Here is a 16,223-nt window from a genome sequence, read left to right as displayed (position 1 = left end):
AAACCTGCCAAGTGTCCCAGCTCTTTGTATGCAACTCACTGTGTAGTTTTTGGCTGCCATCTTCCTCTTTCTGGATCAGTGTCCCTATCAGTAAAATGGGTTGGTCAGACCAACAAGTGATCTATGGTTTCCTCATGGCTCTGCCACTTGTCTGAAGGAGTCAGATATAATGCAGTTTCCTGTCTAACGAAGGGCTACAAATGCTGCAGTTTGTTCTTTATTTTCAGACTGAAGTCAGTGAGAGGCACACAGCAAAGCAGAGGACAGGAGGAGGCTTAGTCCCATGTGAAGTGCAGATGGGGTGGGGCTTTGAGGCAGCTGGCTTCTCAGGCATAGGTGGTGACATACTGGGGCCCCATGTTCCCAAAGTAGGAACGTTCCCACTCACTCATGAGCTCAAAGTGCACAGGCCGATGACAGAAATTGCAGGCAGCCATAGACACATCCTGGAGGGGCAGCCCCACCTCAGTCCAGGCTACCAACAGCTTCTCTGAAAGGTGGTAGGGGGTGGGGAAGGAAAGAATTGGTTAGACTAGGTCTTCTTAATCCCTGTGTCACAATACAGATGTGCCAAGATAATGATCCCCTCAAGCCTCTAGGGTATCTTGGAACCAGAAGGAACTCCTGTTTGCTCCATTGTGTGCTATGAATATTACCATTTGTGTATGGGTGCTGTAATGTATAAATGATTGGGAAGCACTCATTTAACATAATTTAAAGCTGTACTAGCCTGGCCTGGACCACTCCCTGAGTACAGGACATGCTGTGACCCAAGAAGTGAATCCATCATCAGGAAACAGCCTAATGAAGATAACAGTGACAGCAACCATACAGTGTCCTCATTTGTGACCTGGGAGTCTGGAGCGGGAGGTGGTCCTGGAGTGGGTGGGGACCCAGAGGAGAGAACCTGACCCCATTGTTGGAAATGCCTCAAGTGTGTGCCAGGGCTCTGTCCTTGACTTTGTTTTTATGCTTATTCCCTGGGAGATCTTGTTTAGTCTCATGGCTTTAAACACCATTTATATGCTGAGGATTCTGAGCTTTTCATCTCAGCCCAGACCCCTCTTCTGAATTCTAGACTTGTATATCCAACTGCCTTTCTGTATCTCCACCTGGATGTCTAATCAGCATCTCTAATTTCACATGAGCACAGCTGAGCTACTGATCTCCTTACCTTCTACCAAGTCTACTCTACTTTCAGCCTTACCCATCTCTCAGTTGATGGCAATTCTAGTTGTTCAGTCCAAAAATTTTAGAGCCATCCTTTATTTTTCTCTTTCTCTCTTACCACACATCCCATCTATCAGCAAGTAACCATTGACTTTACCTTCAAAATTTAGACCACTTCTCATCACCTCGAATGCCATCATCAGGTCTGAGTCACTATCCTCTCTTACTTGGATTATTATAGTAGCCCCCAAATGGATCTCTACTTCCACTCATTCTCCCTTCAGTCTATTCTCAACATAGAAGTTGGACCAATTCTGTTAAAACCTGAGTCAACTATGTCACTCCTCTGCTCAAATCCCTCAAAAGACTGTCTATTTCAGAGTTAAAGCCAAAATCCTTCACAGTCTGGCCTCACATTTCCCCTCACTATTCAGTTTTCTCTTTGCCTCTTGCTTACACAACTCCATCCACATTCATCTCCTTATTGTTCCTCAAATATAGAAGAATACTCCTGTAATATGTTCTTCCCTGCCTTAGTCTATTCCTTCTGTCTAGGATGACCTTCCCTTTGATATATGCCCAGCTAACTCCTTCACCTCCTTCATAGCTTTGCTCAAGTGTCACTGGAGTGATCTCTACCCTTAACACTCTACTTAATGCTACAACCCTCCTCCAAACCAGCCCCTCCACCCCAGCACTTCCTATTCCCTTATCCTGCTCTATTTTTTCCATAACACTTAAAACTACCATGCTATATTCATTGCTTATTTTATAAAATTTTTTGACTATCTCCTTCCACTAGAATGTAAGCTCCAGAAGGATAGTGATTTTGTGTCTGTTTTGTTTACTACTGGATCCCCAGCACCTAGAACAGTGTCTAGCAAATAGTAGATACTCAATAAATATTTGTTGAAAGAATGAATGAAAGGATGACTAAGTCTAGATAAAGGAAGTAAGCCAGAGGAAGGAGTGAGGGAGGGCATTCCAATAAAAAGGGAGCATTTTTAGCAAAGTACCAAAGGTAAGAAAGTAGAGCAAAATAAGGGAATTACAAGTTACTCAGTGTAGCTGGAAAATAAAATGAATGTGGAAAAGAGGTGAGGGCCTAGAGATCACCATGTTTAAGGCATTGAATGCCATGCCAGGGAGCTTCAACTGTTCTACAGGCCAGTGATCTCCAAATTTTGGACTGTACATTCTATCAGTATAAACATTTTAGCACATGCCTCCAATCTATGTATGTTTTTTATATATGGATACATGTATCATTGTCAGTCTAAATGTTAAAGATCAATATCAGTAATGCCTAATTTCCTATTTTTAAGATAAAAAAAGGAAACACAAAATTCTAATAACCCCCCTCACCCTGTGGGTCATTCGCATACTTCACATTGGAGGCCACTGCTCTAGTCCAGACAAATAGGAAACCATGAAGACGTTTAAGCAAGGGAAGTATATTGTCAGATGTTTGGACAAGAGATTAGAAGGGATCAAGAGAGAAGCAGGAAAATTAGGAAGAAATTATATTGACATGTATTCAAAAAACTGTCAATAGAAAAAAGAACAGATTTGAGAGACTGTGGAAACCATTTGCAGGATTGGGTTGACTGGGGTTAAAGGACTGGTAAATGCCTCTCATATCTCCTGCAAAAGCTCAGCATAAATGGACACTCAAAGAACCGAGAATACTGAGGGCTCTATAATTAAAGCCCAGAGCAACTTAGAGGACTGAGCAAAGTGTCCAGGAGTGGATCATCAGCTCAGGCAGTTGTGGTTATGACTGTGGAGGTAGAGACAGACTCCCCAGTTCAAATCCAGTAGCTGTGTGACCTTGGACCAGTTACTATATATTTTTGTGCCTCAATTTCCACATATATAAAAGGGAAATGCTAATAGCACCTCAGCCTCATGAGTATTAGATGAGTTAATACATGCAAAGAGTTTAGAACAGTGCTTGGTGCATGTTAAGTACTTAATAGATGTCGGCTAGCATTATTTGATGTTTTTGAATGAATGGCACCTACCTATCTTGTCTTCCTTGAACTCTCATACTGCCTATGCTCCAGACAAACAGAATGACTGTTGCCAATGCATGTCTTCTGTTTTCCTATTTCTAGGTCCTTGCTCATGGAATTTCCTTATTTTGGAATGTCTTTGTACTATACCACATGTACTTCAAGGTGTAGCACAAGGAGTTCCTCACCCACAAAGCTTTCCTAACTTCACACTTCCTACTTTCTCTAGCCATAAGTGATCACTCTTCCTCCAGCTCCCAGAGTACTGGAGCTCATCATACTGGACCAGTACTGTCTATGTCTATGTCTGTCTCCTTTTTCAGACTGTCAGTTGCCTATATGTCTTTTGTCTAACAGACTTGGAATGAACATCTGCTCTGTCCCAGGCCCTGTGCTAAAAACTGCATTCAATGGGAATCCAGTAAACTTTAGGTGAATTGACCAAACTGGTATCATTCAGGATAAAACTCAGGCTATTCAGTAGCTCTATAAACCTCTCAATCCAGTCACTGTCTTATGTTGTCTTTGTAGACTTATAGATTGGCACTCCCTTCTTCCACTCCATTCCTACTACCCTACATTTCAGTAACACCTGCTTATTGTTTGTGATATATCTCAAGCAGCTTTGCACCATTCTCTTTGCCTTTCTTTATGCTCTTCCTTCTGCAAGGAATACCACTTCCACACTCTGTTTCTTACTTGGTCCAATACCACTCACCTTATAAAACTCAGGTGTCACCTCCATTAGGAAGCCTGTCTTGAATCCTGCATGTTGGGTCAGGCCTCTCCTCTCTGCTCCCACAACTCTGATGCACTGTCTTTGTTGAAATTTGATCACCTCTTAAAGTCATTCTATGGCTCACCTGAACTGGAGCCCTATGAGTCTAGGGACTGTGTCTCATCCATTTATTACCCTAGTATAGGGTCTGGCACACAATAGATGTTCTAGAGATACACTTTTAAACTGAATGGCATTCATTCCCTCAACTTCTTCAGGTCCTGGGGCTGAAGGGAAAGAGAGTATATAGACACCCATATTGAGAACTTACGCACAAAGTCTTCCATCATCTGAGGGCTGTGGTGGGGAGAGGGTGCCAGGCGCAGCAGCTCTTCACCCCGGGGGACAGTTGGGTAGTTGATGGCCTGCACATAGATACCATGCTTGGAGAGCAGGAGATCACAGATCTTGCTGTTCAGTGCTGCATCACCCACCTGGGCACAAGAGAAAAGCCTGTTATTATCTGCTACCCTGGCCCCACTATCACTAGTTCCGTTAAGCAGGTGGAGGGAACCAGACGAAAGAACATCATTGAATTTTGGGACGGATTTTCTTTTTCATAAGGGGCTTTGTGGCAGCTCCAGAATTTTTATCAAGGAGTTGCTCAGAGGCAGCAATTAAATTTGAAGGGGTTGGGATTGAGGTGGTGCTAGGTACCTTGTCTTGAAGCGGTTTGCAGAGCAAGCACACTGGTTTTACCTAGATAGTATGTTAATTTGGGGTGGTTTTGGGTAAGAAGATGAACCCCCTAAGCTACCTCTGGGGTGCTGTAATTGGCTTAATTTTTTAAAAAAGCATATTTCAAAAATAGTCTTTCCCAATTTCCCCAATATTTCCCACTTATCCCCAAAAAGGAATATTGGCTTAACCCAAGCAGTGACTATTTCTTTCTCAACCATAAAACAGTCACAAAAAAATCTCCTGACATACTGACACACACAAATAGACGTTATTTAAAAAAGAAGTAGCAGTTCATTTTTAAAGGCAGTAAACACACATGGTTGGAAATCCAAAATAGCACTTTTTCCCATGGTTTTTGACTTTCTATTTTCTGACTTTAATTTTTTTTAACTTCAATTCTTACTAAGAAATATGTTTCACATCATGACCTTATTTCACATACACATACACATATGTGTGCATATACACATATATAGAACTGAAACATTTCTCACAAAATGATACCTTCTCCATGTGTGATGTGCTCCAACATTTTTTTAGAATTTTTAATACTAGTCATAATATACTAAACTGATCTTGTGACCCACTAATGGTTTTGATCCACAGTTCCAAAAACACTAAATTGTAGGTCCTGGGTACCCAATATTGTAAGGGTCAGGACAGTCTAATAATCATGAGATAATAGCTAATGCAAAAAGAGGTGACCAATCCAGAATGACTGATAATTTTTCAAAAAGGGTAACATAGCTCGAAATGAGGGTAGTTAACAGGAAAATAAAGGATTGATAAGAGGAGCAGGTGTTGGTTTGCTGGGTGTGGGAAGGCTCCCAGAAGAGATAAGTGGGTAGGGTGGTGGTCAGGGTGGGGCTCTCACCCGGATAGGGATGATGTGGCTGGGGCAGGGGATGACAGGAAGGCCCCTGTCCATTAGTAGCTGGCGCATGTGCTTGACATTGCGCTGGTGGGCTCGCCTCAGGGCTTGGCCCTCCTCTCCCTTGAGCAGCCGCACAGATTCCAAAGCCCCAGAGAGCACCATGGGAGGCAGTGAAGTGGTAAAGATGAAGCCGGCAGCATAGGAGCGCACCATGTCCACCAAGTCACAGGTGCTGGCGATGTAGCCACCCACACAGCCAAAGGCCTTGCCTGGAGACAAGGAGGAAGAGGAGGATATGCACAGAGCCCATAATTAGTCTTTAGAGGAACAGGATCATGTCCAGATAACACAAGGATGTGCACCAGAAGCTGGAGCTCCAGACTCCTTTTTCCAGGCCTCTGCTTATCTCTCTTGTCCATGACAAGACAGACAGCTGATAATTCTGCTGCTTTGAGATAGGGCTTTCAAGGCCTGCCACATGCAGTGACTAGATAGGCAGTAGCTGGGTGGGGAACTTTAGCTGATTAGGCCCAATAGTTGAACTAAGATGAAGCTTGGGGATGGATTGGGGGAGGAATTTAGAACCACAACTCTCCATGTACTGACTTGAACCTGGTTATTTGGCCCTGCTTAGGGTTCTTCTCAAAAAACCCTCCCAGACTTTCTCAGCAACTCTGCAGTGGGATAAGAGTGGAAGGAGGGACTCCAGGAGTTCCATAGCCTGAGGCTATGAATTTTACCCAAATAACTTCTACAGCTTTGGGGAGGGGGAAGGAAAGGGTCTTGCAGGGGCCTCCTTTCTGGATTATATATAAGGCACTCACTCACCAAGAGTTCCAGAGACAATGTCAATCTTGTACATAATTCCATCACGCTCCCCAATTCCAGCACCCCGGGACCCATATAGTCCTACAGCATGAACCTCATCCACGAAGGTCAGAGCCCCATACTGGTGGGCCACATCACACAACTCCTCAAGAGGACAGATGGCACCTGAGAAAAGCCAAGAAATAGAGGTAGGAGATCACAACCCCTCCCCAGCCCCATCTCCAGTGTGGAATTTGTGACCCATAACTACTTAGGGTTGGAAAAGGGCGAGGGTGTGCACACTTGGGACTATTTGAAACCTTAAATGTGTTGACTGCCTCCACCTCATGCCCACTAAAGGGGTGTGTGTGTGTGTGTGTGTGTGTGTGTGTGTTTTCCCTAGTTTGTAATCAAGGCTTGCCTCTGTGTTTTCCTATTTTTACTTCTGACAATATCTGTCTTCTTGTTCAAGCCATTTTATAGCCTCTCTTTTCTCCCCCCACCCCAAGTTTGTGTATTTCCACTTAGGGTTGGCACTAGCCCATATGATGCTTTTGTTTTAATAAATTCAAAAGAGCAAGTTTTTGCTCCAGGTTAATGCAGTCCTGATTTCAGATCCAACTCATCCCTTCAGGCAGGTACTTTTGGAAGCCTTGTCAGTATCTTTATATTGCACTGGTCCTCCCTGTTTCTTTCTGGATTTCTGTCACTATCTCTTTTTTTTTAAAGCCATTTCCATTATTATTTCTCTCTCCATTTTTTGTCTCTGCTTTTGTTTTTCTCTATCCTCTTTCCTTCCCCTCTCTTTTCTCTCTTCCCTTCCCTCCCTTCCTCCCCTCCCTCCATTACTTCTCTTTCTCGCTGTTTGTGTCCCTTTCTGTCTATCTCTGTGACTATCTCTCTGCTTCAGACTTTCTTTCCCTGTACCTTTGTTTCTCTTTCTGAGTTTCTTTATGCCTCTGTCTTTTTGTCTTTTCTGTGTCTCTGTGGGAGTGCATTTCTCTCTCATCTCTGTCAGTATTGTTACCTGAGGGAACCCTCCCACAGGCTGTCTCAATCTATTGAATGAAAGAGAATTAGAAGTAATCTGTTTACTCCTCACCATTTTTCATACAGATTTACCATTTTCCTATGTTATTCTAGATGTCTTCTATGCTGATAATTGTTTATAAGGTCTTCAAATGGCTGTGAATCTCATCTATAGACTTTGTAGCCACTCTGCATATGTAAGAACTCATACCTTCTGTCATTCCCCATCTGAAAAATGCTGAGGTGCAGGGAGTTGGAATACAGAATAAAGTTCTTCAGGTGAAACAGGGGCTCCAAACCAGGATTAAAGAATGTGAGCAACTCAGGACAACATGAGGGGAGAAAATCACTGGAGGTGGAGCTCAAGGCAGAGAGAGATGGCTCAAGCATCATTTCAGTGGAAGAAATTTAGCTCTAGAATTGACAGTTTAAGTAGTGTCTACCAACAAAATAAGGAGACATTCATTTGTAAATATAAGGAAGTAAAATAATCGCAACATGGTTTCCACTATTATGATATTTACTTAGATCATAATAAATGGAATGACTTCCATTGTCTCTAATTCTTACAACCAGTTACTTTATGTTGGGGAAAACTGAAGCTTAGGGAGTTGAAGAGTTAACCAAGATCATAGGAGCAAGTAAGTGCCAGAGGTAGGATTCAAACCCAGGTCTCTCTCATTTGAAAACATGTTTCGATTCCAATGCTTCATACTGGAAGAATCTCCTAGGCAATGGTTTGTAAAATTTTTCATTGCAGAAACCAGACACTAGAGTGATTCCATTCCATTTCTAATGGAGGGAGTGCTGTGTGAAGGAATTGGAATCATATGTTCTAGGGTACAAATACTCTGGCACCAATTTACTGAGCCAACCAAAACAAGTTGGGTGCTGCCTCTGAACTTCAGTTTCTTAACCTGTAAGATTAGTATAATAGCTGCCTTTGGCATTTACTGGCTGTATGACCTTGGGCAAGTTACTTGTTTGTGTCTCAGTTTCTTCATGTAAATAAATAGAAATAATAATAGCAAAGACCTCATAGAATTATTGTGAAGATTAAGTGAATTAATATGTATAATATACTAATAATTTTGCTTGGCATGTAAACAAATTTTATACATGTCAGCTATTATCATTGTTATCATGGTTTTTATGATATACATACCATCCATGGAGTGAACAGTCTCAAAGGCCACAATTTTGGGTGTCCTAGGGTTGGACTCCTTTAGAAGTTTCTTCAGGTGATCAGGGTCATTGTGCCTGAAGACAAACTTGGCTGCTCCACTGTTGCGAATACCTTGGATCATTGAAGCATGATTGCCTGCATCTGAGTAGATCTCACACCCTGAAGAACCAGATGCATATTCCTTAAGCTTCTGTTCCAGTATTTCTACTTCAACCTCAGGGCTCAACTGACAGGGGCAGAGAGCCAACTGTCCCTCCCTTTGAAGACCCTGTCTGCTTCCCTCTCCTCTGGAAGCCTTTGTGACACCTCTTCCTCCCTTGAAAGAACTCCCCTGCCCTGAAATTCTGACCCCTACACCCTTCCCTTCAGTCATTTCTAAGCCTGATCTGGCACTATCTTGGGGTGGAAGAAATTTAAATTCCCAAGAAGCTCTAGAGTTTCTTGAGGACAGGGTCTAGGTTCCTACTCCCAGATACATAAGATTAAGCCTTGGAAAGGAATTTATCCCAGTGAATGTTCCTGATAATAGATTCTTCCTGGTCTAGATTAAATCCCACCTCTTCCAGGTAGCATCCCTCTGCTTATAGTTATAGGATGGATACTTAACAGATTTTCCATTTGAATCATAAGCTCATGGCATGTCAGAGAAGAACAGAACATTAGTGAACAGGGAGTCCAGCTCCTTAACTATTATAAGTGAGGAAGCTAAGATCTACAGAGGGGAAGACCTTTCTCTAGGGCCTGAGGAATGCAGGGCTTTTCACTGAACAAATATGAGAGAGCAGATGGAGGTGGGAAGTTGGTGGAGGAAATTGATTCTTGGCTCCCCCAAAATTGCACTGACATCAAGGAATTGTGGCCTTTCATTAGAGTAAGTTATCACTTATCACTTCTAACTGAGGAAATCAGGCATGACTTCCTAGAGGACCTGTCATGAAGGAAAGTAGACTGGGAGTTTCTTGAGAGCAGGAATTACACATTTTTGTTGTTGTTAATGCAAGAAGATGTTTGAAGGATGCATTATACACAGTATAGTTCCAATGAGTTAAGCATATGGCTATTCCCATATGCTTCTACAAATACCTTTACAAACACTTATATCTTAGTGAAAGATGTTCCTTGAAAGATGCATTATACACAGTGTAGTTTCAATGGGTTAAACACATGGCTATTCCCATCTGCTTCCACACATAAGTTTACAAACATATGTTAATGAAAAATGTTATTTGTAGCTTTGATTTGTATTTCCCTGATGATCAGTGATGTTGAGCACCTTTTTATGTGTCTGTTGGCCCCCTGTATGTCTTCTTTGGAAAAATGTCTATTTATGTATTCTGCCCATTTTTAAGTTGGATTATTAGTTTTTTGGGTGTTTAGTTTTATAAGTTCTTTATATATTTTGGATACTAACCCTTTATCAGATATGTCATTTGCAAATATCTTCTCCATTTCATAGATTGCCTTTTACTTTTGTTGATTATAAACTACCAACACTGAAACAGGAAGAAATAGAAAACTTGAACAGACCAATAACCAGCAAAGAAATTGAATCAGTAATAAAAGAACTCCCAACAAACAAAGGCCCAGTGCCAGATGTCTTCATAGGCAAATTCTACCAAACATTTAAAGAAGAGTTAATACTTACTCTTCTCAAATTATTCCAAAAAATTGAAAAGGAAGGAAAACTTCCAAATTCATTCTATGAGACCAGCATTACCCTGATTCCAAAACCAGATAAAGACTCCACTAAAAAAGAGAACTATAGGCCAATATCCCTGATGAACATAGATGGGAAAATTCTCAATAAAATATCAGCAAACCAAATCCAACAATATACTTAAAAAAAAAATTCACCATGATCAAATGGAATTTATTCCTGGTTTGGAAGGGTGGTTCAGTATTCACAAATCAATCAATGTGATACACCACATTAATAAAAGAAAGGATAAGAACCAAGTGATCATTTCAATAGATACAGAAAAAGCATTTGGAAAAGTACAACATCCATTCATGATAAAAACCATCAACAAAGTAGGTTTAGAGGGAACGTATCTCAATGTAATAAAGGCCATATATGAATAACCCACAGGCAATATCATCCTCAATGGGGAAAAACTGAGAGCTTTTCCTGTATGGTCAGGAACAAGACAGGGATGTCCACTCTCACCACTGTTATTTAACATAGTACTGGAAGTCCTAGCCACAGCAATTAGACAAGAAGAAGAAATAAAAGGAATCCAAATCAGTAAGGAAAAAGTGAAATTTCCATGACTTGCATATGACATGATGTTCTATATAGAAAACCCAAAAACTCCACCCAAAAATTGCTAGAACTGATAAATGAATTCAGTAAAGTCTCAGGACACAAATAAATGTACAGAAATCTGTTGCATTTCTATACACTAATAATGAAGCAGCAGAAAGAGAAATTTAGGAATCAGTCTCTTTTATAATTGTACCAGAAACAATAAGATACCCAGGAAAAAACCTAACCAAAAAGACCTGTACTCTGAAAACTATAAAACACTGATGAAACAAATTGAAGATGACACAAAGAAATGGAAAGACATTCTATGCCCAAGCATTGGAAGAACAAATATTGTTAAGATGTTTATACTATCCAGGGCGCCTGGGTGGCTCAGATGGTTAAGCGTCTGCCTTCGGCTCAGGTCATGATCTCAGGGTCCTGGGATCGAGTCCCGCATCAGGCTCCCTGCTCCTTGGGAGCCTGCTTCTCCCTCTGCCTCTCTCTCTCTCATGAATAAATAAATAAGATCTTTAAAAAAAAAAAGATGTTTATACTATCCAAAGCAACCTACATATTAATGCAATCCCTATCAAAATATCAACAGCATTTTTCACAGAGCTAAAACAAACAATCCTCAAATGTGTATGGAACCACAAAAGACCTTGAATAGCCAAAGCAACCTTGAAAAAAGAAAAGCAAAGCTGGAAGCATCACAATTCTGGATTTCAAGTTAGATTACAAAGCTGTAGTGATCAAAACAGTATGGTACAGGCACAAAAAATAGACACATAGATCAATAGAACAGAATAGAAAACACAGAAATGACCCCACAACTGTATGGTCAATTAATCTTCAACAAAGCAGGAAATAATATCCAATGGGGGCGAAAAACAGACTCTTCAACAAATGGTGTTAGGAAAACTGGACAGCAACATGCAAAAGAATGAACTGAACCATTTTCTTACACCATACACAAAAATAAATTCAAAACCGATTAAAGACCTAAATGTGAGACCTGAAGCCATAAAAATCCTAGAGGAGAACATAGTAACCTCTTTGACATTGGGTATAGCAACTTCTTACTAGATATGTCTTCTGAGGCAAGGGAAACAAAAGCAAAAATAAACTATCGGGACTTCATCAAAATAAAAAGCTTTTGCACCATGAAGCGAATAATCAACAAAACTGAAAGGAATAACATATTTTATCTTTCTGTCTCTGGTTCTCAGTATAGGTCTAAGTACACAGTAGATGCTAAGTAAACATTTACTGAATGAATGGATGGATAAATTACTGATTTATAAGTGAACAAATGAATATATTACTGAATGAAAGAGTGAGAGGAGGGGTATCAAAGATGAGGCTGAAGAAGTAGCTAGAAGCTAGATTAGTGAGGGCTTTAGAAGCCATGATAAAAAGTTTGGGTTTGGTCCTAAGGGCAATGGGGATATATTAAAGGGTTTTGGGCAGGGGGTAACAAAGATAGGTTTGCATTTAAAAAAAATACTATTCTGCCTGCTGTGAAGAATAGAATATAGGAGGGCAAAAGTGAAATCAAGAAAATGATGGGGGTGCTCGGTGGCTCAGTTGGTTAAGTGTCTGCCTTCAGCTCAGGTCATGATCCTGGAGTCCCAGGATTGAACCCCATATCAGGCTGCCTGCTCATCAGGGAGTCTGCTTCTCCCTCTCCCTCTGCCCCTCCCTGCTTGTGTTCTCTCTCTTGCTCACTCTCTCTCTCAAATAAATAAAATCTTAAAAAAATAAAATGATGTTTGTTTAGGCTAGGATGATGGCAGTAGAAATGGAAAGAAGTTTAATTCTAATGGTTGAGGAGGATGTTCACTGAAAAAATTCCTAAAGAGGCTGGATTTAGTTGGAGTTATGTGTGCTCTCAGAAAAAGTTTCCGAGAAACAGTGGGGATGTTTACAGTGTACTGAAGAATCAATAGGAAGTAAGGAAGTAGATAGCAAGTGTGGAGATTTCTCTCAGTTTGTCTGTTATAGGAAGGAGAGAGATAGGGCAGTAGCTAGAGAGTGATGAGAGGACATTTTTTTTTTTTTTTTAGATGAAAGAGACTTTAGCATGTCTAAAGAGGAGAGGCTAAAGATCTAAGAAGGAGAGAAGGAAGTGATAGATCAAGGTTCCTTTGGAGGTGGAGAGGAATGAGACACAGAGCACCAGCAAAAGGATTAGTCAACAAGATAAAGGGCACCTCTTTCATTGTGACAGGAGAGAAAAAGTGAGGAGAGGACATGTGGGGATGTTTATGAGTTTGTAGGTAGTTTGTGTCAAGGAGTTGAGGACATTGCTACTTGAAGACTTCTATTTTCAGTGAGGAAGGAGTTGACATTATCTGCTGTGGTTGAGGGTAAGGTGGAAGTGTAGGAAGGCTAAGAAGACTGGGAGGTTTGCAAAACTGCTCTGGAGATTTGGAAGGCTGACCTTGGAAACAGGATTTCTAGACAGCATAGAGGACCTGGTAAAGGTTGGGGACCATGAATTTTTAGTGGCTCCCACCTGAATAATTATATGCACCTAGGATTGACATGAAGAAGGTGGAGAGTTATATTTATCTGTGGTTGGGGATGTGATGGAATGACAACAGGCATATGAATTGAGGATATTAGCTAGAGAGTGGGAGATTGGGAAGATCAGGTCCAGATGGGATACAATGAAGGGATTGGCTTTAGGCAGAAGAGTTGTGCCTTCAAATTGTAAAAGGAAAGAATGAAAGAAGCATAAATGAAAAATCAGATAAGTTTGTAGGTTTGATGGTTTTAAGTTAAAAGAGTTTCTGTCTGGTGGCTTCTGTTTTCTTTGTGATATGAGATGTGAGTTTATTTGCTAAGATGAAAGAGGAGGTAGTCACAGGTTTTAAAAGAAAAGAATATTTGAAGAAAGCTAGTATAGGGACATAAAAGAACTATTTATGGGTGTTAGGAGCCCAAGTGAATTGGGGGGAGGGGGTGATAAATTTATGGGGTTACCCTTCTGTGAGGTTGGGCAATGTTCCTCAGTAGTACTCTTCAGCCTAACTGAAGAAGGTGTTAAATGAGAGGGATATAGTCATCCAGTGTTGAGGATACATAAAGTGGGTTAGAAGGAAGGGCATTTGGGAGCAAGTGAACTCAGAATAGAGGGAAAAGGTGATGAAGGCAGTGAGACTGCATTCTGTAGTTCAAGATACCAAACCTGAACAAAACTCAGGCCCCAGGCTTACCTGGCAGGATCTTTGCCAGGGTGAAGAGAGTAGAGTCATTGGCCACAAAACAGGAAGAGAAGAGCAGGGCTGCATCTTTTTGGTGCAGCTCAGCCAGCTCCTGCTCCAGCTCCACATGAAACTTACTGGTACCTGAAATGTTGCGGGTACCACCAGCTCCAGCTCCATGACGCTGCAGGGTCTCCCTGGCCAGGAGAAAACAGAGGGAAAACACGGAGAGGGAAAAACCCTTGTCAGGCACTGAGGAACTACACAGGTTTCTCTTCACTGATGGAGGTCAGTGTTGACTTAGTGATCCTATATGAGCTGTGTCCTATGTAATCAAGTAGAGGGCAGGATGGAGACAGTGAGGATACATGGGTACTCCTCGGCTGATGGCACTCAGGGATAGAGGGAGAAGCTAGGTTGAATTTGAACAGCTTGGAAGACCTTCTAGAGGAAGTCACACAGTATCTCTGGCAATACTCATTCTGTAACCAGAGTCAGAGCTCATGGAAAGTGGACCTTGCTTGGTCTTCTACTTTTCCATAGAACTGGACAATCAAGAGTTTGGAAATCATGGTTTGTTGACTGACATGGTTCATATCTGAGAACTAGATATGCTGGAAGACCATGGACAAAAGGGGTGGTAGGTGGAACTCAGGTTTCCACTCCCAGCTCTGCCTTTCCCTTCCATGTGTGGCTTTGATTCTTCTCTGTATGTGTCCCCACAGCTAATGCCCCAGATCTTACTACTCACTGTGTAGCTTGCAAAACCCGAGGGTGCCGGCTCATGCCTAGGTAGTCATTACTGCACCAGACAGACACATCCTTTGAGGCCATAGATGCCTCAGAGAAGTGTTGGGCAAAGGGGTATGCATCAGCCCAGCGGTTTACGGTCTTGAACACACGGTAGGTGTGGTCCTGTTTCTTCTCAATGATTTTATGCCTGAAAAACTGGTCATAACCAAAAACATGGTTTCCTGCAGAAGTAGAGATGGAGATGAAAGGAATTCATTTTTAAATCACTTCCTGAGTAGTCCATATTTTATCCGTGCTGTTGATTTTGAGTTCTCCAGTTTTCTTTACATTTATTCATTTATTTGATCAGTCATTAACTTACTGAGCCACAGTAACTCTCCATTATTTCATTCAATCATCCCTTTGCTTTCTCACTTGCTCATTCACTCAGCAAATTATTCATACATTCACTTGGGCTTCCTACCCCTGGCAAGGCCTCCTCTCTTTTTCTAAGGTTATTGTGGCAGCCTTCTTGATGAAATCAATACTTCTAGTTTCAGTGGAAAGAGTATCAACAGATTTGGTTCCTAGTTATTGCTCTGCCACTTCCTAGTTATGTGACATTAAGCAGGTCATGAATCCATTTTCTTAGTTTTAATTTCCTCATCTGTAGAATGGGGCTAATAATACCTTCTTGGAGACTTGTGACCATTTGATGACAAACAGAATGTCATACAGCCCAACTAATGTTTGGTACATAGTATTATTATAATTATAGTAGTAGTAGTAGCTAATATTTAAATATATTATTATAATCAATATTTAATGAGTGCCTATTACATGTAATGCCTTCTCTTAGGAACTTTATAAATGTTATTTCTTGTATTCCTCACAATAGCCCTATGTGGAAAGTATTATTAGTATCTCCATTTTACAGATGAGGAAATGGAGGCATGGACAGGTTAGGTAACTTGACCAAGGTTATGCAGCAAGTAAGTGACCTACAAGTAAGTGACCTAGAGTTTACTTTTTTAAACTGCTATTTACTGCAAAATGAAGCAATACTATTTTCAAGATAAATTGAAATAATGTATGCCAAAGGACTTGTTAAACTCTAGAACTCTTTATACGAGACGGAAATCATGAATGTTGCAGATGACAACTTATGTGGTAGGGATGTAAGCTGGTAACATCTTTGCTGCAGGGATGTTTGGAAATATGTATCAAGAGTTTTTAAATGCAAATACTGGCATACCTAGAGAAATATTTACAGCATTGTTAACAGAAAAAATGATTGATATCCAGAACTTATTTTTTTAAAAAAACTCTGAAGAATTGGGGTGCCTGGGTGGCTCAGTCGGTTAAGTGTCTAACTCTTGATTTTGGCTCAGGTCATGATCTCAGGGTTGTGAGATTGAGCCCTGAATCAGGCTCCTGCTTAAGATTCTCCCTCTCCTTCTGCCCCCCAGTTCTCCCTCTCAAAAAAAAAAAAAA

The 16,223-nt window shown here is 41.1% G+C and overlaps 1 protein-coding gene across 1 annotated transcript in view; it reads right to left on the bottom strand.

Moving 5' to 3' along the window:
• Positions 1-63: 63 nt before the first annotated feature.
• Positions 64-16,223, bottom strand: part of ALAS2 (5'-aminolevulinate synthase 2) — a 16,661-nt gene continuing 501 nt past the window's right edge. The window contains exons 2-8 of the mRNA XM_044911605.1: positions 14,749-14,971; positions 14,010-14,194; positions 8,520-8,699; positions 6,347-6,511; positions 5,519-5,787; positions 4,235-4,397; positions 64-490 (exon numbers count right to left, since the gene is read on the bottom strand). Of these exons, the coding sequence (XP_044767540.1) occupies positions 327-490; positions 4,235-4,397; positions 5,519-5,787; positions 6,347-6,511; positions 8,520-8,699; positions 14,010-14,194; positions 14,749-14,971 (1,349 nt within the window). The 3' untranslated portion in view covers positions 64-326. The remainder of the gene's footprint in view (positions 491-4,234; positions 4,398-5,518; positions 5,788-6,346; positions 6,512-8,519; positions 8,700-14,009; positions 14,195-14,748; positions 14,972-16,223) is intronic.

The sequence above is a fragment of the Neomonachus schauinslandi genome, chromosome X, assembly GCF_002201575.2.
Source record: "Neomonachus schauinslandi chromosome X, ASM220157v2, whole genome shotgun sequence".
In the NCBI taxonomy this organism is placed as follows: Eukaryota; Metazoa; Chordata; class Mammalia; order Carnivora; family Phocidae; genus Neomonachus; species Neomonachus schauinslandi.
This window is presented reverse-complemented; position numbering and strand designations above follow the sequence as displayed.